The sequence below is a fragment of the Galleria mellonella genome, unplaced genomic scaffold (assembly GCF_026898425.1).
Source record: "Galleria mellonella isolate WM207_F2 unplaced genomic scaffold, CSIRO_AGI_GalMel_v1 utg74, whole genome shotgun sequence".
Lineage (NCBI taxonomy): Eukaryota > Metazoa > Arthropoda > Insecta > Lepidoptera > Pyralidae > Galleria > Galleria mellonella.
Window position 1 is genome coordinate 666,434 of NW_026442147.1, and position 26,333 is coordinate 692,766.

A 26,333-nucleotide genomic window follows, 5' to 3' on the forward strand; every position below is an offset into this window, starting at 1 on the left:
ATATATATATATATATATATATAATTATTATAATATCGTAATTTGAGTTAATTCATATAATAATAATACCTAATTAATTTTATTATTTTATTATAGTTACAGACACAGCACCGTCTAGAATCAAAATTATTTATATTACTGGTACTTAGACAACTAATAATCATACAAAATGCTCAAAATAATATAAACAAGTATAAAATAATACATGTGTTTATATATATGTATATTAAATAGGGCTCGAGCTTGAAACCACTGTCAGGTGAGGCAGTATTTATACTGCGGTTACTCTGTCATTAATACCGCGAAGACCCAAAAACTCTATATTTGAAAAGTACTTTTATTTGTTATTGGCTTAGCAGTCACAATGGTACAAAAGGATAGCATTTATTCCATAAGCCGGACAGAAGCCTCACTAATATTAGGATATTTGATACTCAATTTCCTGTATACAGAAAGTGAACGCATGTAATAATTTAGGTAATTAGGTTTTTTAATGCGATTTCATAATATCAGCTTTCCGTTTCAGTATGACTGACAACATTGCATAGTAATTTACATATCCAATAACTGATTTTAGTTGTAGAATTAAGTAGCTGTTATGTTTGTAAGCATTATGAGGGTTAAGTAATCGGAAGACTAATTGTTACTTGATGCATTTATCTGTGATACTAATACTATTCGTTTGAAGATAGCGCCCTCTAGTGCTGGAAGTTTCTAGGCCTCTAGGTTCCCTCACAATATTTATATATACCACATCTAATTAACAATACAGTAGCCTATTTTTTATTAATATTATTTACTTAAAAAATCTATAGATAAAAAAGTAAGAAGAGATTGAACTCAAATTCCCGAAAAATACAGTACAAAATGAGAACTAGCCAACAGAGGCATCTTTCCAGTGAGCCTAGTCGCCCCTGCTGTTGAAGTTCGGGGCAAAGAGTTTCACTCTGAACTTTCCACGGCCTTCTTTAGAGGACTAAGAAGACCTACAATTACAATTGCCTTGACAAAGCACAAAGCGAGTAATAGTAGTTTAGACTATCTTAGGATCCCCGGAACACAGTCAAATGTCGTCGTTTAACTGAGCTTATTAGTCTATGGTTTCTCTTATATTATTTTAATGTTATTGTTATTACAATATGTAATCTTACTTTTGATTGACCTTATTTTTACGATGAAATGTACTTTTCATATAGACATTACCGACACTTCCTAATGTACAGGAAAAATTAAAAATAAACCAAAATATGTACAATGTTTACAATGACACGTCATTACGGAACTGTTCTAATTACATGCCTTAATCCAGGTTTAGTATGTACTAAAACTTGTAAATAGAAAAAAAATGAAATGAGATCAGTGTTCCGTTCTTATTTTGTATTTATATAAGAATTGATGTTTATATAACATTAATTAAGTCTCCACTTTCCGATGGTTTGTGCGCAGTGTCATCCTATCACCTTTGAACTACAATTTTTTCCGTGAAAACCGATCGTGAATTGAAACGCATCGAAATAGTTCTTTTAACTCGAGTAATTGGTGGAGTTCATTCGTCACTAATCGATCGACACCAACCATTTGATTTGTGAACACAGTTTCTACATTTAATTTTATAAACTACGGTAGGATATTGGTTGTACCTATTTTTATACGGAAAACGGCGGAGTTATGTTTACTATAGTCGTAAGTTTTATGTATTCAATTTCAGCGGTTAGTTCCTATATATAGTAGGTATACATGTATAAACACAACACGAGTGACGTCAGATAAATTTGATCAAAGTGAAAATGGCTCGAGTCTCGAGCGTTTCCACGCTACTTGCTTCGAGTTGCTGTCAACGCTTCAACTAATGCTTCCGTCGACTTCCAATTTTAAACTTTTGATGGTGTTTACGGCACACCGATTTATAGGCCAGTCGATATTGTTGCCTTGATTTTCTTCGTTTTGTGTAGTCCATTAATAACACCTGGTACTGCATTTAGAATGCGTCAGCAAAGTTTTAGAATTGTGATCAAATTATACTTAGGTACAACCATAATGCAGTTAATTTAAGAGGTTTTATATATATACTATGCAGTTACCAAAGACTTTTGAGTGGTGTTATGTATCTTTAAATTTAAAAAAAAATCTTCCTTAGTGTTTCCTTTCTTAATTAAATAAACATGTATTCCAAATTTTAGTTTTCTAGACTCAATCCTCCTCGTTTATAAATAAATATGTTTACTAATTAATCTTTTTCAGATTAATTTCCAAACATATTGCTTACGTATTTTTATTTTTAGGTGCGTTTAGATCTATTATTGAGGTTATAGTAAAACAGAGGTGTATTGGTGGCTTCGTTCATAGCCGTAATACATCATACCTGTTGAGTATTCGAGATTGTTAACTTGTGGTTTCACAAAATACTGGTGCCACTACAATTGGATCACGTTTCCAAATAGTTTGTACATAGATGGGTCTACCACGAAACGATTTGTAAGGATCGGTACAGTTAGAGTGAAAAGTAACAAAGACGAAATCCCACGGTAGGAGTTCAACGGACGGATGCCTCCGCTCCGTCACGGTTAGTTGCATTGACTGTACGTTTAAATGAAACACCTAGAAATATAATAAAGAGGAAATATTAAAATAATTCTAAAGTATTAGCTGTTTAAGCATCTACGCCCGCGTGGAATCCGTTAGCACCTTTCAGTGTTTTTCATTTAGAATTAAGAATTTATAATAATATAATTAGAATAATAAATATTTTTCAGATCGTCATTGTTATCAACAAGGAACATATGTAAATTTCTGTTTAGTAGTAACTTACACTTTATTTTGGTTAGTCAGTTTTTTATTTTATAAATAGTTATGGTATTCTAATTTGTGTTTTTTAGAAATTTTCAAAGTAAAGGAATGAAATATAATACGATATATGTGTAGAAAATTCCAAACTATTATTTTTTTCTAAAAATCAGCGAGGAAGGCCAGAAATAAACAACAAAACGTGAATACTTTTATTTTCAGAATCAATATCTGTTAGTTATGTTACCTCATGAAAATGGAGGAACGGATTTCAATAAAATTTTGTACCTAATTGTTATTATTAGTTCAATTTATTAAGTATTATCCTTAAAATATTTTAACAAAAAATAAATCCTAGGTATGTATCAAACAATGACATTGTTTTAACGTTATAAATTAATTTTAAGTACCATTGCAACGAAGTTTCGCCTACATGTAATTTAAAATGAATGATATTTCATTTAATTAAAAATTTTATTTTATGCCTACAAAATTAAACAAAATTTACTTTCAATATTAAATTTATCAGTTAATATGAACGTAGATGGCTATTATTTATTATATGTTTTCAATAAGCAATAAATCTGTTCGCAGTAATGAGAAGTTTCAGAAGCATCTCATTAAAATCTGTTCCACGTAACTACAATTAAGGGTTATTTGTAGTTAAGTGGAATTAATTGCATAAAGCCTAATAGATTTGAAAAAATAATAAATAAATCTATATTATTACCATGTAGCACATAATATTATAGTACTTAGTTTATTTATATTACTTATATTAAAACAAAAATAAAAATGTTCACAATTCGAAAGAATCATCTTCATCATATTGAAAGTATATCGATATAGTATTTGTAAGTAATAGGTACAAGTATTTTGGGGGGTATCATGAGAGAAACAGTATATCCTGTTATGTCCATGGCTCATGTTTATAGGCAACGGTCAACATTTTCCATCAGGTGGGCTGTCAGCTTGTTAATCATTCCAGTACCAAGTTGCATAAAAAAAGTATTTTAAATACTAACATATTATTATTATAAGAATATTGTGTATAAATCACCATATCGATAAAATACAAGACATAAGTACTAAAACAGACAAATAGGTAAAAAAAAATTAAATCTATTAAACAAAGATACTTGAAGTGTATGATAAACGCAAGAATTTTTTATATGTATTAAATTTTTGAAGACTGTCACTAATTACTAAAACTTGTCGCAGGTGCCAAGAACCGAGAAACGTCGGTCGGTACCGGTGCCAGTTGGAGAAAGGCACTCGTGTTCCGAGGACCGTGTACCTGCCCCACATGGACCCCCGCCGTCACCAGGCGCGGCAGCAGCCCAACATCGAGTTGCAGCCGCCTGTCAAGCCAGTAGGAAGTTGTTAGAGGAAACTCTTGCTAAACCAGGTAATTATCACTAAATAAAATAAAAAAAGCATGAAAAACATTAATTAAACTGAGTCAGTGTTATAAAAATTATTCTCCTAATTTATTCCGGCCGGGATTGAACCCGGAACTTCGTTACACATTTTAGTTTTTTTACATTCGACTATATAATATTGTCTTGAAAGATTATATAACTAGCAAAAGTGAAAACGAATGTTGTAAAAATTTACCTGAAATTTATCTGTGTAATCCTTAGTTCATTAGTCGTTAAAATGTCTCGAAAAAATATTTCTCATAAATTCTGTTGACCTGCTATAACAATTAACTCTACTTAGTGCCACGGTAAAGTTGCGCTTGTTACATGAATATTGCACTAATTTGAGTAATACACTGTGCTCCATTTATTAAGGCATTGAAATGAGATTGTTTTAATTGCAAAATTTTTGTATGTGAAATAAAACATTTGAACTTTCATGATTGAGTTTGTTAGTCGACATATTATTTTGTGTTGGTGCCTTGAACTTGATTCTTGATCGGATCTGTCTATCTATTTACTATGCCTTACATGGGATAGACAGAAAGAACCGAAGTCAATATCCTGGCAATATCTTTCTTTATTCATGCTTCTCATTAAGGAAAATGAATATGAACTGTTTTTACGATACTAAAATGTGTCTGAATTTATTGAAATATTGTACTTACTTGTTAACTAATTTAAGAGAATTATTGTCCAATATATTTTATTAATAGACCAAAGATTTATTTATAATTAATGAATTAACCACTATTTTTTTAATGTGCTCAGATTTTGGGAATGCATTTAACCTTACGTATTACATTGACTGGACACAATTGGTAGGGAAAAGTGGCATATTTTTTCAGTTTATCCCTACTGGGCACACAATGGTAGGGATAGGTAGCAAAAATTCCGCTCTTCCCTTCCAGGGGGAGAGTTACTAGAGACAAGTGGACTGGCCGAAAATTTACTAGAATTACTAGATAAATCTAGGGTTACTTGATTATTAAATTATTCCGAATTTACTTATTTATTTATTAATTTGCTTCTGCATCTAATTAAAATGAAAATTACTTTCACTGTTTATTTCAAACTCCGTTAGTTAAACGATCATTTCAAATAAGCATGTATTTTCTATTCTTTTGTTACATTGTAGACAGTTTGTTTATATTTGAAAATATAATATTGCTAAATATAATAAAAAATATATATTTATTTATGTATATGCTTTTGTACATTCACTTTTAATATAGACATTAGGTTATAAGGAAAATGTACATAGGCAGACTTATCCCTTAAAGAGATTTCTTCCAGTCAACCTTGAAAATCTGAAAGGTGAAAGTATATATATTTAGACATACATTAATCAGACTACAGATAAAAACAACATAACCTTCAAGAAAAAAGTATATTCCTTTGTAAAAGGCCGGCAGCACACCTGCAATGCCGCTGGTGTTGTGGGTGATCATGGGCGGCGGTAGTCACTTACCACCAGGTGAGCCGCATGCTCGTCTGCCCCCTGTGTTATAAAAAAAAGCTACCAGATGTACTATAGCCTATGATTAAAATAATATATATATTTTTTATTTTATATTTTAATGATAAAGTATTTTGATGACGTGCCCATTTGCTATACTGTTTTCAGGTTTAAGACTGTATCTATTTATCGTTCAAAGCAGTATATTTTCTATGCAACGCAAGAAGCAAATTTACATATAGTTGCAAAATTCTACATAAAACGTGTCTAGAATTTTGTTTGCATCAAACCAATCTACGTTTGACCAAATATATCGACAACTCCATTATTCACTGTTTATAAATCTGAAGTGAAATTATGTATATATTAGTTTCTTTACCTTTATCACCCTCTGTACTGACTCGCCCGCAATAACTTTCATCATTGTTGCAAACCATTTGCAGGAGAAAGTTAAGGAAATGTTGAGAACAGAAGTGTGAAAGTATTTCGTTTTAGATTTACTGACTTTGTTTATGAAGTCTTTTGTATTGAATTCTGATTCTATTGGAACAAGAGCGTAATTTCTCTACCTAACAGTTACAACTTCAAAGGGAATGTTCTTCGGAAATTTCGCAGTAAGTTTTCTTTAATGACAGTTATTGTCGAATTTGAAGGTTTTACTTAATATTTTCAGTATTTATTCAAATGTTTTACAAAATAAATATATCAGTATTCGTGAGCTTAAATCTTGTTGACACTAAAACTCAGATGGATATTAAATTTCTTTTTTATTATTATTTATTCAATACACTTATTTGATATACAGTACAATTGAACTCGAATTGTATTTTGAATTGTACTCTAAAATCTCGTAGGGTTTATATAGATATTAGCAAGTCGTTGGTATAGAATGGGAGATGAAATATGATTAAGAAGGAATAGTGTGATATTTTAAATATTAAATTAATATTAAAAGACAAGAAATTGTAAAAAAAAAAAAAATATGTTACAGAGCTATGAATACTTAATATGCTGGCCACTATTATGAATTCGTTTATCGTTTCTAAAATAAAATACAACCGAGAACTGAGAACTTCCTTCTTTTTGAAGCCGGTTGAAAATTTTAAATGGTATATTGATATTCAGCATAATATCAACATTTTATATGATTTTTGTCTGAACAAATATTTTTTATAAAAATTCTACACTAGTCATGTAAAAAATAGATTCTTAATAAATAATTCAAGATTCGCAGCACCTGCCGCATCTGAGCGTATTCCCAAAAGCAATTTTTACGCGAATGATCAGTTATAACTATTGAAGTCGTTTCATCTTATAACAGTACTAGAATATTTATACACTATTCTGAACTAAATAATTGAATACCTCATAATAAGAAATGACTATCTTAGTTTGACTAGACCCAAACAATCTATAGGAATCGTAAGTTTTTTATACCTGTCTTAAATAAATTTATTTCTTTAAAAATAAATTCCTTTATCTGAATTTTTAACAAGTATAATACTTAATATAATAAAATAATTGAAATAAATATCGAAATTAGTCCTATAAAATTATAAATTCATATTAAATTCTTTTGAAATAGGTATTAATTAAAAGATCAAATCTAGTCTCAAGGATCTAAAATCTTTTCAATGATACACATAAAGAAAATAATGTCAAAGGAAAAGTTTCATTAGTTCTGAGCTGTCTGATTAAAGCATTAATTAAATTAGTGGATGGTCTGGGAATTGTATAAGCTTAGCAGCAGGAAATCAAACAAGTCGTGGTTTGCTTAAAAAATGGAACTAATCTAGATTTTTCTGTGTCTTTTATCTTTCATACTTAATGAACTTTATTTCAAATAAACAAAATGTAGTGTCATCATTTTTTACTATCTATAATAATATAATATCTAACATTCACAATCATTATTATTATCATTTCTGGGGAAGAATGGTTCTTGAGTGGCGACAACTTTATATGCATTACAAGGAGTCAGTGGATTGCAGGTGACTAAAGAACGTTCTTTATGGTAGTCTATAGGGGTGGCCTATGTTCAGCAGTGGACAGACAATGGCTGAGATGATGATAAAGATGATAATTATTATCATTTCAATTACTTATTATACACTTTCCCATAAATTGTAGTGACAAGTTTATAAACACTTGATACGAATAATACACTTGAACGCTTATAACTGAAATGTATTTGCAATTGTCACTACATCTAATGAAAGTCATGCTATATTTATTTGCTTGTACGGAATCATCACATAACCATCTTTGTCTCTATCATTCGTCGGAGTCAATGAACATAAATAATAATATGTAACATAATTATTAAATGCCCTATTCTAGGCAGACACTATTACTAGTAGTTAGGTTACACTTGACTAATCATGTGTCCTAAGGCTGTATAGGAAATAGTGGTGGGTATATTTAGCAGTTCTTCTATTGTTATATCGATTAAACGTTTGCAAACTTTTGATATTGATTATTTGATATAGACATATTGATTAAATATAATAAAATTTAGGAACCATATCATTTATATAGATATATGTATGTTTTTTGATACTTTAAATATACATGTTATATTCATCACAGTAACTAGAAAGTAATTATTTTTAAATAATTTGATTATAACTAATCATTAGAAGTAGTTACAAATGTAATAAGAATGCAAATAATTATTTTAAGTGTTTAAAATGAGAATTTGCATTTTTTTTATATTAAGTACAATATTCATATTTTAATTATTTTAGTAATGTAGATAAAATCCTCAAGTATTATGTCCAAGTTACATGCGTCAGCTTTGTTTCAAACTCGTCTCCGAGCTTTTTATAAAAGCCAGCCTTCATAAAACCTAGCAACGAAGCTTTATGAGACGTATAGCAGGAACAATGAAGCCCCGCAGGACATAGAACTATATTGAAACCCTTACAAAAATATGCCTGGACAAAAGGCGGTCTAGACTAGTCATCCCTTGTTTGAAATTAGATGCGGGTCTAAAAGGATGGGCGGTTGTTTCGATTAGTTGCGGCTGACCAATGCTTAGTAATTTTGTGCCACAATTCCTGCTTGGTTTTATTCGCATTTTTAAAACGTTGTACTATATATACTTCTTTTTATTACATACAGCAAGTACCCGTACAAAGTGCTTTTATGTATATTAACATACATATGTATCAAATTATATTAATGTTTAGTGTTCTCTGACAAGTAATATAAAACTTGGTATAATAAATAATACACAAGTCACTCGGAATACGAAATTGCATTTATCGATTTTATTTGAGTACATAATGTATCAGATGGATCCTTCAAATTATTTATTTACTTTCTCACGAGAAATATCTCCGCAGCTTTGTCCGCTTGAGTTAATATAGAAGTATCCTATGTTCATCTAAGATATACCTTGCATACCATACATAAAAATTTATTCAACGCCGTTTAGATGTTTAAACACGATTGAGTAACAAATATCCTATTATCTTACACAATTATAATAATTATAGGACTTCAAAAGTATGAACATAGAGTGGCAATATATCTAGGTATTAACTATAAAAGAAACAACAGGCTATTATATATATTTAATAATTAAATAAATTAAATATGATAATTTATAGAATAGAATAGAATAGAATAGAAATCATTTATTCAAATAAACTTACATTGAAGCACTTTTGAAAAGTAATTACATTTTTTTTAATCTACCGCTCGTTCGGAAAGCTGTCTCATCACAAGAAGAACGAGCAAGAAACTTGCGTGTTGCTCTTTTAAATAATTTTATTATTACTTTATTTTTAAGTTTAAGTGTGTGAATACAAACCACCAATTAGCACTAATTCAATTAAATACTCAAAAAGAAAAAATATTGAATACATAACCAACTGGTTAAACAATTATAAGAGGAAATCAGTCATAGTGATTAGAGCAGACCAGTCCCTACAAGCAGCACCCGTTCACGAGTATGACGGATGAGCCAGCCATCACTGCGCTCGACCATATTTTAGGGAGCCTAATGACCCGGCCCACCACGCCGCCACAAGTCTGGACATTTTAGTGAGCATGACTACTCAAAACACTAGACCACGTCAAAGCTACTCACAATTGCCATCTGATAGTTATAGTATTCACATTTTACATAAGAATGCATGCGGCAATTAATACAAAAACCGCTACGCTTTCATATTTCTAAAATTAATCAATTAAATCAAGAAAGCAATGAGAAAATAAAATTATAACGTTGTATGCTAATAAACTAATTATTTACTTGATATGTTGTCATCTATGAATTCGTCTATCCTGTAATAGGCTTTCTTACATAAAAATTGTTTAATATGAGATTTGAATTGCCTCTCTGTCAGATTTAATGCAGATTCTGGCAGTTTATTATAAAATCTTATGCAATTACCATAGAATGAATTACTGATTTTGTGCAGACGGCATTTAGGTAAAATAAGCTTATTTATATTGCGTAAGTTTCTACTTGTACAGTCTTTGAGTTTTTTAAAACTCTCTAAGTTCTAACGTGTATACATAATATTTTCATAAATGTATTGTGAAGTAACTGTGAGGATATTTGAGTCTTTAAAGCACTGACGCAATGACTCTCTTGAACCCATACCATAAATAGAACGTATGGCTCTCTTTTGTAAAACAAATATAGTATTTATATCGGCTGCTTTATCCCACAGCAGTATGCCATAAGACATTATGCTATGGAAATAACTAAAATATACAAGTTTAGCCGTCGCCACGTCTGTTAATTGCCTAATTCTTCTAATTGCATATGCAGCAGAACTGAGTCTACTGGCCAATTTTGAAATATGGGGCCCCCATTGTAATTTCGAGTCCACTGTTATACCTAAAAAAACTGTATCATTAACAAAATTTACTATTTCGTCATTAAGCAATAACTGTGTATTTATTAGTCTTACATTAGGAAGTATAAATTTTATACACTTTGTTTTGCTGGAATTTAATAATAGGTTATTACATGTAAACCAATTTAATATTGCAGACATAGCACAATTTACATCGTCTAATTGATTACTTTGACGTCCAATTTTAAACACTAACGAAGTATCATCCGCAAACAGCACTATATCTGCAATTTTCTCTACATTGTATCACACATACATACATACTCTGAACTTCATTTTCCAGCACAGTTACAACTGAATTATTATTTGATATATTTGTGTGATTACATGTACAATGCTTAGTCAACGACTCAAAACGGTCAGCATTGTATTTACTGACATCAATCAGATCATCCATTGCTAAAATATGCTCCTGGATTTGTTTCTGAGAGATAATATACTTTGTATTTAAATCATGAAGTGAAGATTCTAAACTATTGATTTTTGAAGTTAGGTAGTCTGTATCAATGTCATATAACTTTTGGCTTTCCACTAACTTATTATTACACTTATTAATGTAATCATGCAATTTTAAATTATTCAAAGTGTTTTTTTTCAATAATTGACCCTTTTTGCAACGCTTATTTAATATATTCCGATTCTTAATTATAAACTTTTTTAGTTTTAAATATTTTTTAAATTTATTATTACTCAACATACAAATATTACTGTTATAGTTGCCTAATTTAGGTGATGTATCACTAGTAAGGTCAATTACAATTATAATAATAATTTTCAAGTGTATTTATATTGCGCGTTACATTTTGGTGACTGCTCTACCAAAACTTGTATGTTCGGTTTTTTCCATACATTCAATAAAGTTTTTAAATGTGAGGTAGAATATAATAATTATTCGAATAATGATACCCGAGGGAGACTTTGTACAAAAGTCGATTGCTTGGGTACCTCTGTCCCATTCGTGTTTCAACCGTGAAGCAGTTGTGTTTGCATGGCTGTGTTTCGGTTTAAAGGGTGGGATATGGCGTGAATTTACTGAGTATAGAGGAATAACACCTGAGTCCTCAGGAATGGCAACGCATGGGGAGTATCAAGGGCGAAACAGTATACTCTGTTATGTTCATGGTACTGCTCATGTCTATAGGCGACGGTTACCACTTTCCATCAGGTGGGCCGTCAGCTTGTTTGACATTCTAAGTTGTATAAAAATAAAATAGCAAATCGAAAAATCTCGCTCAATCCAGATTTTAGAACTCAAACTGTCATAACATAAGCGTTGACCTGCACAATGCACAGAATATAAATCTAAGCATCGTTGTATTTCAATAGTAGTGTGAATATTTATACTCACATCATAAAATACATAACTTCAATATCAAAACATGATTTTCACTCAATTGAAATGCGTTACGCACATGTAAGTATTTACACAGTAAATAAACATAAGGTTTTGTAAATTGAATACCGCGGAACACATTCAGCTGCGCTACACGGTTAATTATATCAATTTGTTACGCAAAAACTACCTAACAAATAGTGACAACCTTGGATGTAACATGAAGGCCACAAGAATTGCTTGTCTATGGGAAGATTAAAAAAACCTTAATTGATTCCGTGACTTCCTTAAGGTTTTAAGCCATTTTTGAGTAAAAATAATAAATATTTCATCACACTGATGTTATTCTTGGATACATATGTTCGTTAGATGGATTCACAGTATACATGGTATCTTAGTTTGATGACCTGGCAATGGTATAATAATATAATGCTTATTTCTCATTTATAATTCTTTATTTTGCCAGATGAAGTATAATACGTGTTTCTTAAAAAATAAACTGAATAATACCATCATGGGAATTTATGACAAGTTCGTATGAAAACATTCCTCATTTCATTAATTATATACATATTTTTTTTTTATATTGCAATGATGGCCAACAATATATTATCTACCAATTATCAACATCTCTGGTTTTCTTTATGAGTAGCTGAGAAAGAATTTTTTATTAATTCCACCTATTACATCATACATTTTTAATGGCCAGTAACGTTAATTAAATTAATAAGAACTTAAGCTTACAACTACTTAAAGATATTTAATTTCATGATTTGTTTTTCAGACCTTAACAAGTTTTTTTTTTTTTATTTGAAGGTAATGTTAATATCCATTTTTGCAGGAACCCCGCCAAGTATAGTGCAACCTCCTAACGGTGGATACTGGGTGGATGGCATAGATGAGGTTCAAGATGGAGAGGAACCTGAACCTAGGGCGCAACCTGGCACTCCGCGACAAGCGTCTAGGCGACACAATATCGATACCGACGATACTGCCAAGTATTACAGGCGATTTTTCCTCGGCAAGGTAATTTAAACTCAAGTCTATTGTAATAAAGTTTATTTTTTAGCGATAGATCCTCAGAAAGTACGTTATTGAGCAGTGGATTATTATTAAGCTGCTGTATATTGAAAAACACGCTGAAAAATCTCAATTGCCTTTTCAAGCTTCAATCAGAAAAATCTCGCCATTATTGCTTTAAAACTTATAACTGGGAAACAAAATACCTTGTACACATTACACCAATTACATTACAAAATTACACCAATAATAATGCAAAAATAACACACAAATTGAATTTCGAATTAATTACATTTATGACCAATGCGATGTCTTTACTTCCATTGCGGTAAAAATAAAAAAAAGTGTAATGTAATGACATTGCGAAATGGAATTCACTACACATGTCTCTACCGTCGCGACACGCAGTCTGCCGTTGTATCGGTCATCCTGTTGCCAACACGAGTCTCTCTTTTCTCCTCAATTTAATTACACTTGCAAATTTTTTTCAACGTTAACGTCTTTTATAATAATTTATTCACCACTAATAGCATTAAATTTAGTTTTATATTACATATGTATGTGGTACAAAATAAAAAAAAAATAACTCGCGAGTACCGACAGCTTAGTTTGTATCTACAGATTGTAAATTACCCATGGGAGTGTGAAACCAGGATTAAACAATCCGTGTTAATCCAGGATATAAGTTAGAATCAAAATCTATCGTATAATCGAGTAGTAACCATATAAAAATGTGTATAAATAACATTGGCAGTATTCATAAAATTGTCAGTGGTTTAGTACTGGCTGTAAAGAAATTGCCTTTTTTTTTCTTTTTCTACAAAGACATTCTTTAAATTCGACCTCTTCCATTTGGTCACGTTCCTCCCCTTAATATAATGAATATGCGTTCATCAATACAACGTTGTTGTCCTTTTATGCTCTGACCTTCTATAAAGGCCTGCCGGTGTGCTGATTAATAACAGACCCGAGCCTATTTATATTAAGAATAGAGTACGATGTTTATGTAAGAAATAACTTTTAAATGTCACCCTTTTTTGTGTTTATTTACCAAAATTAATTTAATTTATTTACATTTTAGTATCTTTTTGAATTTATTTTTAAGCGACATATACGTATATATGTATGCGTGTAATTTTAAGCGACTTTCAAGAGACAGAGGTTTATAATTCGTGAGAATTTTCAATTCTGAACCAATTTTGAAACTTTCTTTATAATCCATAAGATTTATTTTTGGTCGAGCCCACATAAACTTTATAAGATTATAATTAAATATGCCCTTTTATTTGCGGAGTAAAGAACTACTTGTTGTGAAACTAAATTTATTTATAAATAAAATTAAATATTTTATACAAAGCATCTCGTCATTTGTCGGAATACCTATGTGTATTTACGATTAAAGATGCTTTTTTGCTAAACAAAATGTAACCGTTTTAAAATGTAGCTCATAAAAAACAAGTAGGTGATAAATATGGCCTTGAATTATAACGATCATGAAACGTTAAGCAATTTCTAGCTTCTTCACTCATATATCACTTTGTGTAAACACTAAACCCATTTATAAACGAGTGCGATATTGCGTTTTTAACATAATGGCGATTTAACGTGAATTGTGTAAAAGGCACAATGCTTTATAATGCCAATGTGTCATGTTGCTGATATAAAATTTCTCACCCTGTTCAATATAATATAACTTAGCGGATTAAGCTGTGATCATATTAATGGCGTAAATGCGAGATATAGTTAACAGATGGTAAATAATACCCGTTACTAACAATTAGTATTTTTAGTTGAAGTAAACTAATGAGTGGTTCTAAGTCATCTAGTAATGACTTCATACATGACTCATATTCGTTAACCGCTGCGTTTGAAATCTACATTTTCAGTTTTTACATTTTCGTTGTTTCAAAACACAGGATTAATAGATTCAGTTTTACGTATATATAAAATTATTAACGAAACTAAATACATATGTATCCTATTTCTCTCAAAACGGCAAACATTCGCCCGTCTATCTAATGGAAAGTGATAATTGTCGACTATAGACAAAAGAACCACTATGGAGATCAGAATATTACAGAAAACACAAAATATTTTGATTCGACCGAAAGTAGAACTCCGAACTTCGTTTATATGATATTTACTTATTACTGTGCCACTGTAATCGTCAAATCCCAAGTACCTAAATGGTCTTAGTAACCTATATACATTCGCATAAATGTCTAGACATAATAGTCTACATAGTTTACACTTAAATAAAATCCACACGAAAATCGCTTACGCCTTACGTCTGCAACCGCAGTCTTACTAAACCATCAGTACAGTTACACATGTGAACTTTCCCATACCCACGCGTAAGTATACTTTTCTACTTTTTTTTCATATCATTTAGATACATTATAATTACTACTGCGACATTTAAGTAAGCGTATAATTTTTTATAAGTAAACATTGGATCAATGCGATTAGCGTGAAGTTTTTATTACACATAAAACATGTACTTTATAATAGAGATTCCGCGATTGTATACGAATTACTACTAATTATAGTTTATACCGTAAATGTTATAACGTGTAATCTCAACTAACTCTATACACAACTTGGTACTTCTTCTTAAGTAAGTATTCCTTATGGGAATCTATAAAAAGGTATTGCCACAGGTATTACGTACATTGGTAATATAAATATACTACATAATCATGTGGTCGTTACTAACACCGTTAACGGACAAAATTAATTTAAAGAGATGTTAGGCTCGCTTTTTGTCAAACTGATACTGATGTTTTCCACAACACCAACTCGCCTGGAATAAAAGTTGTAAGGACGTTTATTTTAATATTAGTTAATTTATTTACATACAGGTATTATATAAACAAATAAATACATAAAACATTCCAAACTAAGATCAAAGCCCGAATTTCACCACGCTTATTTTCGAACATTTAATCTGATATTCAAAGTTTCATCAAAATGCTTCCAACGGATCCGATATCACTTTAGTACCAAACATAAGGCTATGTACTCACGTACACGTTGCCTGGGAGCCGTCGGATCATTCGAGCGCAAGTCGCGTAAGTGCATAATGTTGGCAGACTAAGTTCGAAACCGCAACTGATACGGTAGACGCCGACGTGTCTGCGGGAGTAGCCAATACTAAGCACTACATCAATTACATAGATTCCCAATAAAGACCACTTTGTAATCAATATTGGATAAAAGTTTCTTTGTTCTTTCGTGTAGTAGACTAACCTATTTATATCTCCCAATAGTATCGCTTCGTACCTGCAATTAAGAATTGTTTCTATGTCAATCGTTGTTTCTACTTAATTTAATATTTAATATCAATCTGTGAGAATCTCCATGTGGAGCCGAATTTGTTATTGTTATTTGTTGCTTTTATAGGACATTATCATCGTCATCGCATTGTTACTGTTCAATTATATGGGGCACCGTAGTTTGTTGTTTGTTTTCTAGGTGTATTTCGCGGCTTTAATCGCATGAAATAGTCCTTGTTAATCCATTTCTTGAAGGAAGCTTCATCCTTTCTTTCGCATTGAGTCTTAAATAAAATTATTAAATTCAATAAAGAATTACTACTTATTTTTTAAATTCAAATTATACCTACCTAAACCGTCGACGAAATACGTAACTGCACCAATTAAAAACAGGGACGCAGTTGGGCGCTTGTTAAGGGCCCAACTACTCATTATTAAAAAAAACCTCGCAAATGATAGTGGGAAAAAGCGCCTGCGCTCGCTAAAGCGGAACGGTTTGGCTTCACGCCCAGTGAGCCAAGTTCTCAGCTTCGTGTAGATTGAGCCGATTACACCATTGTGGAGCAATTTGGAACCCACCCGTGTGTACCAGACTTTATCTTGCGTACGGATCTAAACTTACACCTTGTTATGGCATATTTTCAAAGAAAACAAAACAAACTTTTTCTTCGCGTCACTAATTCAGTGCATAACTTAGTTATTTTTTTACACAGTACGATTCTTATATGTATATTTTTGTAGATAGTGAAATTTTAACAAACATTACGCGTAATATAGAAATAGTTTTATGAAATTATTCCCTATATAAAATAAATTAATACCGTCCAAAAGAAAATAGCAATATTAATATCGACTTCAAAATTATAAAACTATGCACTATCAGATAAGATAGTGCGTAAAAAGAATTGATGATACAAAAAATCAATTAAACTAGTTATCAGCCGTGTCTACCTGCATTTCCTTGAGTATTTTAGTTATATACTTTTTATATAGTTCATTTAACAGTTATTTCGTAACGCATTCTAATCGCATGAACGTAACATGTAAATTGCTTTATAAATGCCTTGGAGATAATCTACTATTATCTACAAAATTCCCACAGCCTGGATTACTTCATTTTAAACATATAGGTTTAAAAAACATAAAATTTTTGTGTTGTACTTAATTATACCACGAAGTAATTCTATGAATTTTAAAATCTTGAAGAATTTATTATAAATTTTATTTGTTCTTACATTTAAAAGTAAATTTTTTTATTAATATTAAATACATGCATGTTGCACACTTATTACAAAACAGGTCCATTTAATAATTTGGGCCGTAATAGGTTATAATTATAATATTATAATTGTAATTAATAAACACAACATATTTTAAAAAGTACTTAAAATTTTCTGTTGTGATTTATTGTAGAATTATAAAATGATGCTGAAAATATTCCTATAAACAGCCCTATTAAGTTATAATAATTGTCCTAATAAATGAGACTATAAAACGAGACATTACAATACAAAATAGTTACATGTTTTCGTTTACCTATTCTATCCTAAATTTTGACCGTGTGGTCCCGCCAAAGAATAAGCCACCCCTTCTTTTCCCGTGGATGTCGTAAGAGGCGACTAAGAGTGGGCGAATGATGGACAGCAGTGCCACTCTTTAAACATCTCTAAAGCCTAACTGCGGTTGGCAATCCTCCTGCCAAGTGTGGTAACTACTAGCTAATCCCCTAAAGGGGAGGGTTGTGTTCAGCAATGGATAGTTAAAGGCTGCTATGACGATATGATGATCCTAAATTGATTCCAATTAATACCTCTTGTTTTAACTACAACATGCAATAGAACAGCAATGGCAACATTTAAAACCAGAAACACTTAACCCCGACCGTAATTCTATTGCGCATCGTTTGCATAAAATATTAGAATCGTTACCGCGTCAACCCGTAAAGCTCAATGGGTCATTGTGGTTCTGGGCTTAGGCTAGATGAATGCGATGTCCTGATCGCTAAGCCGATACCCCTGGAAGGTTGACGTGTAAATACGTCACGGCTATTACCGTATCACATAACGAATGTTCCTGTGAAAAGCAGGTCGCAGGGGAATTTTCCATTAATTTATGCTATCTACAAAGTGTGAACCAATATAATTCGACAAGAACTCGCTTAAATAGCTCTAGAATTTATAGAATACAAATTTTGCAAAAAAATATAAATATTGAAATATCAATACATTTGCTAATATGCCAAGTTAATGCGTATAATAAATATTTATAGGGACACATTTAAGTACAATATATTAATATTTTATAGTTTATAATGAGAAGATCAGTAACAAATTACTACCAAACACAGCATAAATTATATTAAGTTCATCATCATACAGTTTCCAGTCGAAATGGTGTTTTAAATCCAGGATTTATTTATAGTCTAATGTCTAATTTATCACTTGAATATGTAAAGGAACTATTAATAATATTAAAATTCATCGAATCTTTTCAAATCATAATTTATTTTGATTCATTCGGTTGCCGCGTCGTTTAAATCAGTGACGAAGACAGATGTCCGCAACTAACAATAGAAAAGTGAGAAGCAATAAGCAAATGCCTCCATCAAAACGAAAAATTCGTCCGAGGACAATTCCTTCAGTAAAATGATGTTTTCTCAGAAATGATTACCGTTTTCGACATAGACGACCCAATAAGGCGGGAGGTCGGAATGGAAAATCTTTTGATCGTGAACCTATTTCTATAAATGATAGAGTAGTCGTCGATCCTAATCGATTGAACCTTCTTTCAAATTACTTAATCCATATTATTTATTTCAGCCTTGACAAGATTAAGTATATTTTCTTCTGGAGCAATATTATTATAAGTTTGATTATAATTATACTAAATTGCTTTTTACTTATTTCCAAACAGCAATTTAGGCTTCTTATTAAGTTATGTTTATCACGATTTTGGTCATGTGAATAAAAAGTAGGTTAATTTCATTTCAGATGTTAAGTATATGCCAATTTTTAAAAATAGGGATCATATTTTTTTATTTATTTATAATATTTGTAAGGATTTGTTGGTAGCAAAAATGATAACTTATAATTATCGGATATAGTCATACATACCACCAGATTACAACCTTTATAATCTTTATTATGTTACTAGTGTTTCTGAAAATTACTAGTTCTCTATCTATTACTAGTTTTATATCTCGATTTTCTTAAATTATCATTTCCACGAAATGATATGTTTTCAATCAATGTAATCGATACTGCCTTTAAATATTGTGACATTTTTCACGTCATCGTTCTATTGATAAAATATTAGCCAAGCTATTTACCAAACATCTATCAAGGCGTAATCTTTATTCGTTGCAGATCCTTTGAATAGAGTATTTTCACTCATCGAGCTTGAAAAAATGTTTCCGGCAGATTCCTTATGGGATGATGTAATCCGTCAGTGCCTTCGGAAAAGGGGCATTAACCCCACGTCCCTGCAATTACCGTCTTTAGATTTCAATTTGCCTTTTTGCGGAGACGTTAAAGGACAAGTCTTATATTGGCCAATTAAAGATAAAAATCTGAAAAGTAGGTATTGTAAGTTTCGCTGTTAAATTAACTGCAAAATTTGTACTTGCGCTGCATAATTTTGAATATACTTTAATTCAAAATAGGTGCAATTATGATCAATGTAATAATAAAAAAAAAATGTTTTTCGTTATTCGTCTTATATAAAGAGCACATTTCAATTGAAACACTTAATGTTCTGTCTATAAACATTTCGTTCAACAAATAGTACTTTTAATTCAGTTGGCAAAGTGCAGTACCTAATGACTTCCTGGCATCGATTCTTAGTTGTAACAGGAAGTAGTTCACACTTACACGCTGATTGCATTGAGTTAATCACATATCCACAAGTACCAATACAATATAAAAAGAATCCAATTTACTAATATAGTTGATAAGTTCACAACATACCACATTACTAGAGGGAGACTTTGTACAAAAGTCGTTTGCTATGGCATCTCTGTCCCATTCGTATTTTTACCATGAAGCAGTTGTGTTTGTATAGCTGTGTTTTCGATTAAAGGTCTCTCTGTGATATCCTACATATGACAGTGAATTTACAGGGTACAGAGGAATATCATCTGAGTCCCCAGCAATGGCAACGTGTGAGGGGTATCATAGGTGAATCATTATAATCTGTTATGTTCATGGTCCTGCTCATGCCTATAGGTGACAGTAACCACTTTCCATTAGGTGGGCTGTCAGCTTGTTTGCTATTCTAAGTTGCATAAAAAATCTATACCTACTTTTATAATCAGTATATAAATAGGTAAAGGTAGATCAAATTTGTGAGCTTTAGTTAATACAGTATTTTAATACAAATCAAAAAGGAATCACGAACTGAATAAAAAAAGAAAAACAAATAGTACTTTTATTAGCAACCGTATAGATAAATACGTGAAAACAACAACATAGATAAAGTAGTTTAAACTTACAGATGCTAGATAGAGTTCCATTAAAAACCTTCAAAGATCTCTGAACATGAGAAAAAAGGGACTGACGAGGTTAATGAAACAATGTATTCCAATAATTAACATTTCCTATAGCGATTAAGACGTCTTTGTTTTTGTTACAAAAGATTTACTTGACCCTCACACTATAAGACAATAGTTGTTTTTGTTGCAATTATTTTATGTTCTCTAAAACTTCATCAAGAGTATAATTATCGACTAACAATAGATTGTAGATTTATGGAATAAATACTAGTATAAATCATATTGAAAGAAGATCCTGTCCTATGATCTGTGATTTATCATCATCATCATCATCATATCAACCATCAGTCCACTGCTGAACATGAACCTCTCACATTATGGTAGTTCTGCCAGTAGTTGCTATGCTTGGCAGGCGGACTGCCAACCGCAATTAGGCTTTGGTAATGTTTTAAGAGGGACGCTGTTGCCCATCTCTCCACTGTTAAGTTTATAATCGCATACTTAAACAATAACTGTTAGTATTGAAAATGTTCACTAAATCGTTGCAATAACCCACTTATTCTAAAATCATAACAAGATCAACTCGTTAATATCCCAAATTGCAAGTATTATATTTATGTAGAAAAAGAAGATTTTTATATTTAATGTAAATAAAAGCGTGTAATAACATGGCCTTTGTTTCTTCAAAAAAGCGTAAGTATCATTTTCAAGATAGTGACGTTAAAAATATGACATCAGACAAATTAAATACTTGGACTTTGAAAACATTAACATGTGAATAGCAATTCGAGTGTTCCTCTAAACGTAGAAAAATTCCATTAAACAGAGAATCAGCATTACCTTTAACAACAACCTTCGTTGCTATAAATATTGTTATGCTATCAAATTCCGTGAGGGTTTATAGACATGGGCGTGACTGGCGGACGTTTTATGATTCTTGTGACGACCAATATTGACTCGGTTATTACATTCTTAATTAACAGCATTTTCCTGTAGGTGCATGCAACATGTGTCATGACTAAATTTAATTGTGTATTTATCGACTACGTTTTGGTTAGGTATAGAAATGTTCCATATTATTAAACCAATAGGATGTAGTAACCACTTTTTATGCCCCATAGGTATAACACCTCGTTGAAGCAAACATGATATCTTAAAACACTTTAAGGATTTAAAGTTTTCAGTCCTAGGCACTAATATTTTGAGCTTATTGTTACACACAGTAATTTTAAAACATATTAATTCACAAATATAGATAAGGCGATAGTATGTAACTAGATGGTATCTAAAAATTAGAAAATATGTGTACAAGTATTACCATCTCGTAAAAAACGTTACACATTCCTAATTTATTCTAGTTAATAACCTAATCTTAGCTTAATGTTCTACACCTTATAATAAAATTTAACAAATATAAAAAAAAGAAACAATTTAACAAATATAATAACTTTTTTCCTTTAAGACTATTATAATTGTTATATATTGTTTGTTGCAGGAACACATCAATTTGGTTGGAACAGATGAAAACCAAAGCCCCGTGGTGATCTCCCTCAAAAATGAGCATGTAGCTGGACAAGACCACACGAGGATACTCTTGAGACTCCGAACAGAAACTATGCATGGACTTATACCCACCACAAGTAAATAAGACTTATTGTTATTTTTATTTCATTTTGTTCTTTTTTAAATTGTTTTCAACATTCAAATTTAAATTCAAAACTTAAACTTTTTTTTTCGTTTTAATTTAAAAATGTTTTTAATTATTTTCAACTTGTATGTTTAAATTATTTTTTTTTTATTTCAGGATCGAGCATGACGCCATCACCTCTGAAAATGGCCAAAATGCTGAACGAGCAAGTAAATGTAGATAATTTCATGCCTGTCATGTGTTTAAATGCGTCGCAATTGATCGCGGCGTACGATGAACACGTGTTAGTGAACAGTTTCAAATTTGGAGTACTTTATCAGAAATACGGTCAGACTACTGAGGAAGAATTGTTTGGAAACAACGAAACATCGCCCGTTTTTGACGAGTTTCTCGAAATGCTCGGACAAAGAATAAAATTGAAAGATCATAAAGGTAACACTTATGTTATCTTGTGTTTCTATCTTATATTTTCATATATTCATTTGTTATCACCGTTATTTTTTTAGATACTTTTACCAGATCCCAAAGACAAAATGTTCATAAAATTAATTATTTTAGTGTTTCACCTAGCGCGTCATAAACTATGCATCGATTAACTTGTTATTATTACTTGATTATTTATACTTATTATTGTTATTTGTATAATTACCTATTTAATTATTGTCAAAACAGAAACTGTAAATGTCACATTTAATTTCTTTATTCAGTAAGGTGTACTGTATTGTGTGATTCACTGATTAAATACCAGGAAATATATGCCTATATAAACAGGAATATTACTGCGATTATGTCTACAATATATAAAGGAAAACCACATGGTATTGATATGTATGTGGGTCATTTTGAAGATTAAAGCATTTAATTAGCGAACACTATATTTAAGTCGTAGAAGTTAATGTTTTAAAATCAAAGATCCAAAAACCTATTCAAATAAACAGCTACTTATTGTTATGTGTTTGTGTTCTACTTTTTTTTTTTCAATTTAAAAAGAGAAAGACTGAAACTGGCTGGTAATATTCTCATAAGTCTATAGGAGTCCAAGACTTAATTGTTTTAATATTTTTAATTTTATATTTATTCCAAAGGTTACAGAGGTGGCTTGGACATAATGAACGGCCACACAGGATCTGAAGCGGTCTACGAGCAATACCACAATAGAGAGATCATGTTCCACGTGGCTCCGCTACTGCCACATACCGCTGGAGATGCTCAACAGCTCCAGAGGAAACGACACGTTGGAAACGACATTGTGGCTATTGTTTTTCAAGTAAGCTCCTATTCCATATTATTTAATATAACAATAATTATAATATATTTTATTGACACTAATTTAAGTAGTTACAGTTATTCTTCTTAAAAACTATTACATTTTTGTCAAATACGCATCATACATGTGATTTACCAGTAGCATCTATACTAGGACGAGCCTGTATAATAGATACTACTTCCTTCCAGCGACAAATAGGTAAAAATTAAAATGTTGCAATTGCGTAGGTAGATTTACATTTCAACTTGTACAAAATATGAATAAATTGCATTGGCATCAATCCATTCGCAGCAAATATTTGTTAAAAAAAAAGTTTATTTTATTTTTAAATTACTAAATATTATTAAAAAGAACCAAAATATGAAAAAATAATTATACATTTCAACAATATAAAATAAATGCGACAGTAATAAACATGTGTTTGTGACTGTAGCGTCCAATTGTTATTCTAATTCACGTGAGTATAGCAATAGGATACGGCTAGTAATAACAAGAATTAAACTTTAAATATATGCAGTACATACACACTTGCACATCTGCCTCCATTGAGACTGGAGAAAACAGTAGAATGTCAAATGCTCCAAATCAAAATCAAGCATCTTTCACCTCCACATTTATCAGTCTATTCATACATACTTGCCAGTGACGAATTCCTTTGTCTTGGTCTTTTTTCAGTACATCACTTATTTAGTCGACGTACGTCCATCTAGGGCAACCCCACTGACATCCTCACGCATTCACGCTCGAAATATCTCTTTCTTAATTACTCTTTCCACTAGCTTTTCCCGCATTTTTGTCCACGTGACCGAGATATGTTTACTGACCGGGATAAAAAATAGTCTTTGACCTTCTCCATTCCATATAATATGTGCATACCAAATTTTATAGTATTGTAATTGGTTAAAATGGTAAAGCGCTATAAAGTCTCAAACAAACTCATTTTCACATTTATAATAGTAAGAATTCATCCTTTCCAAATAATCGAATTGACTCAACATCTCCTATTCAATCTTTGCCACTACGTCATCTTTTAGTTCATACTTATCTCTAATCAAATTCAAATTATATTTTATGATACTTCACAGGAAAAGGCAACTCCATTCACGCCAGATATGATCGCCTCACATTTTCTCCACGCATTCATCGTCGTTACGCCTATGGAGACGGCCGGCGGGGAGACCAGGTATTATTATTTTTCTTTCCCCCGTTTGTTTTTATTTAGCAATAAAGTATCGTCTATGTATACATATATTATGCGAGGACCGAATTTTATACAGCACGATTCACATAAACGTAGGTACAAATCAATTTGAATAAATAATATACATAGGATAGGTATATTATTTATTCAGTTTCCTTTCAGCTTGAAGTTATGCATTTCATTATTTACGCGTATAGTCTCTTTATTCACAACCGACTTCAATAGTGTTTGAATGCATGAATAGAAACTTATGTTTGGTGCCTCGTTATCTATTTTTACATCATTTCTGTTGCCAATTTTTATCATTCTTTTTGTAATTGATATAATTTGTACCTGAGATTATCTCAAACTAATTTTATTTCAACTAAAATGTGTATTGTGAATATAAAAAAAATAAACCTGTTATTAAGACATACTAGTTTTTTGTAATGCAATTTTTACTTACTGTATAAATTTTAAATATATTGTGTAATTTGCTTTAAATTGTGAGCTGTTCATTAATTTGGACACAGGCGGATCAGCAAATTTGTAATGTTTAAATTTTCTTATAAACACGCCAAATAATATTACTGCAATATTGGTTGTTGCCAACCACTTAAATTATTCACAGTTACGGTAATGCGCGCATTTCTAATCCGTGTATTTACAACGATTTCTATGCTAGATGCTAGTAACAGTTAATACGAACTAGACAGAAGCATTCTCCGCATGTTTATTTATCATCCTATTTTTAATTCCATACCTCGTCTGTCCCTTACGTCTTATACTTACAATGCGACTTCTTTAACATAAAGTTTGTGTCTTTTAAACAACGTAGCCGAGTATTATTTGCATGGAGAAGTAGAGAAAATAGCTTGGAAAGTGGAATGGAAATTCTCGTGGTTAATTTATATGCAAACGAAACGCAACTCTGTACTGTAAGTAATTATAAAGTTTATTTTTTTTTATTTTCGGTAAATATGAAAAATAAAGTGGGAAAATGTGTTTCTTGAGAAAAGATATGTCTCATTTTTCTTATTTAAATATTCTGATTGATAATAACTGAATTGTTGCATTAAATGTAAATATCTTGTTAATTATAATTAAGTAATTAAATTTAAATTCCGGTGTGTAATTTGAATAATTTCTATCAAGAAAAATTTATGATGTAAATTGGACAATTTAACATGCACGAAGAAATTATAGAAAAATTACCTAAGGTTAGTTGAATGTATTAAGGTATTTTATTGTTTTAAGGTTTCGTCAGTCACTAGTCTCAATCGACTAGTGTTGCAGACGTCCAAAAATTACAGAGACTGTTTACCATTAGACAGACTGTATGTTTGTTTGCCACCTTAGTGGTATAAAAAAGGTTTTTTGCATAACACTGTAATATTATATTCACTATTAGTGCCACTGGTTTTCCAACAAGTCCTTTAATAATATCACTGACATGATACAAATAATGTTCATTTCTATAAGTGAGAGTAAACCACTTTCTATCAGGTGGGCCGTCAGATTGTTTTTCATTCTAAGTATTATTTCATTACAAGTCATTTTTCAGTATCCTTTGTTGGATTTAG

At 31.1% G+C, this 26,333-nt stretch overlaps 1 protein-coding gene across 7 annotated transcripts in view; it reads left to right on the forward strand.

Annotated features, from left to right (window-relative positions):
* Window positions 1-26,333, forward strand: part of LOC113516302 (rap1 GTPase-activating protein 1) — a 319,783-nt gene that overhangs the window by 283,749 nt on the left and 9,701 nt on the right. For all 7 annotated transcript variants that reach the window (XM_052900956.1, XM_052900954.1, XM_052900957.1 and 4 more), the window contains 6 exons: window positions 4,006-4,192; window positions 12,713-12,897; window positions 22,151-22,295; window positions 22,460-22,735; window positions 23,389-23,570; window positions 24,656-24,753. In XM_052900956.1, the coding sequence (XP_052756916.1) occupies window positions 4,006-4,192; window positions 12,713-12,897; window positions 22,151-22,295; window positions 22,460-22,735; window positions 23,389-23,570; window positions 24,656-24,753 (1,073 nt within the window). The remainder of the gene's footprint in view (window positions 1-4,005; window positions 4,193-12,712; window positions 12,898-22,150; window positions 22,296-22,459; window positions 22,736-23,388; window positions 23,571-24,655; window positions 24,754-26,333) is intronic.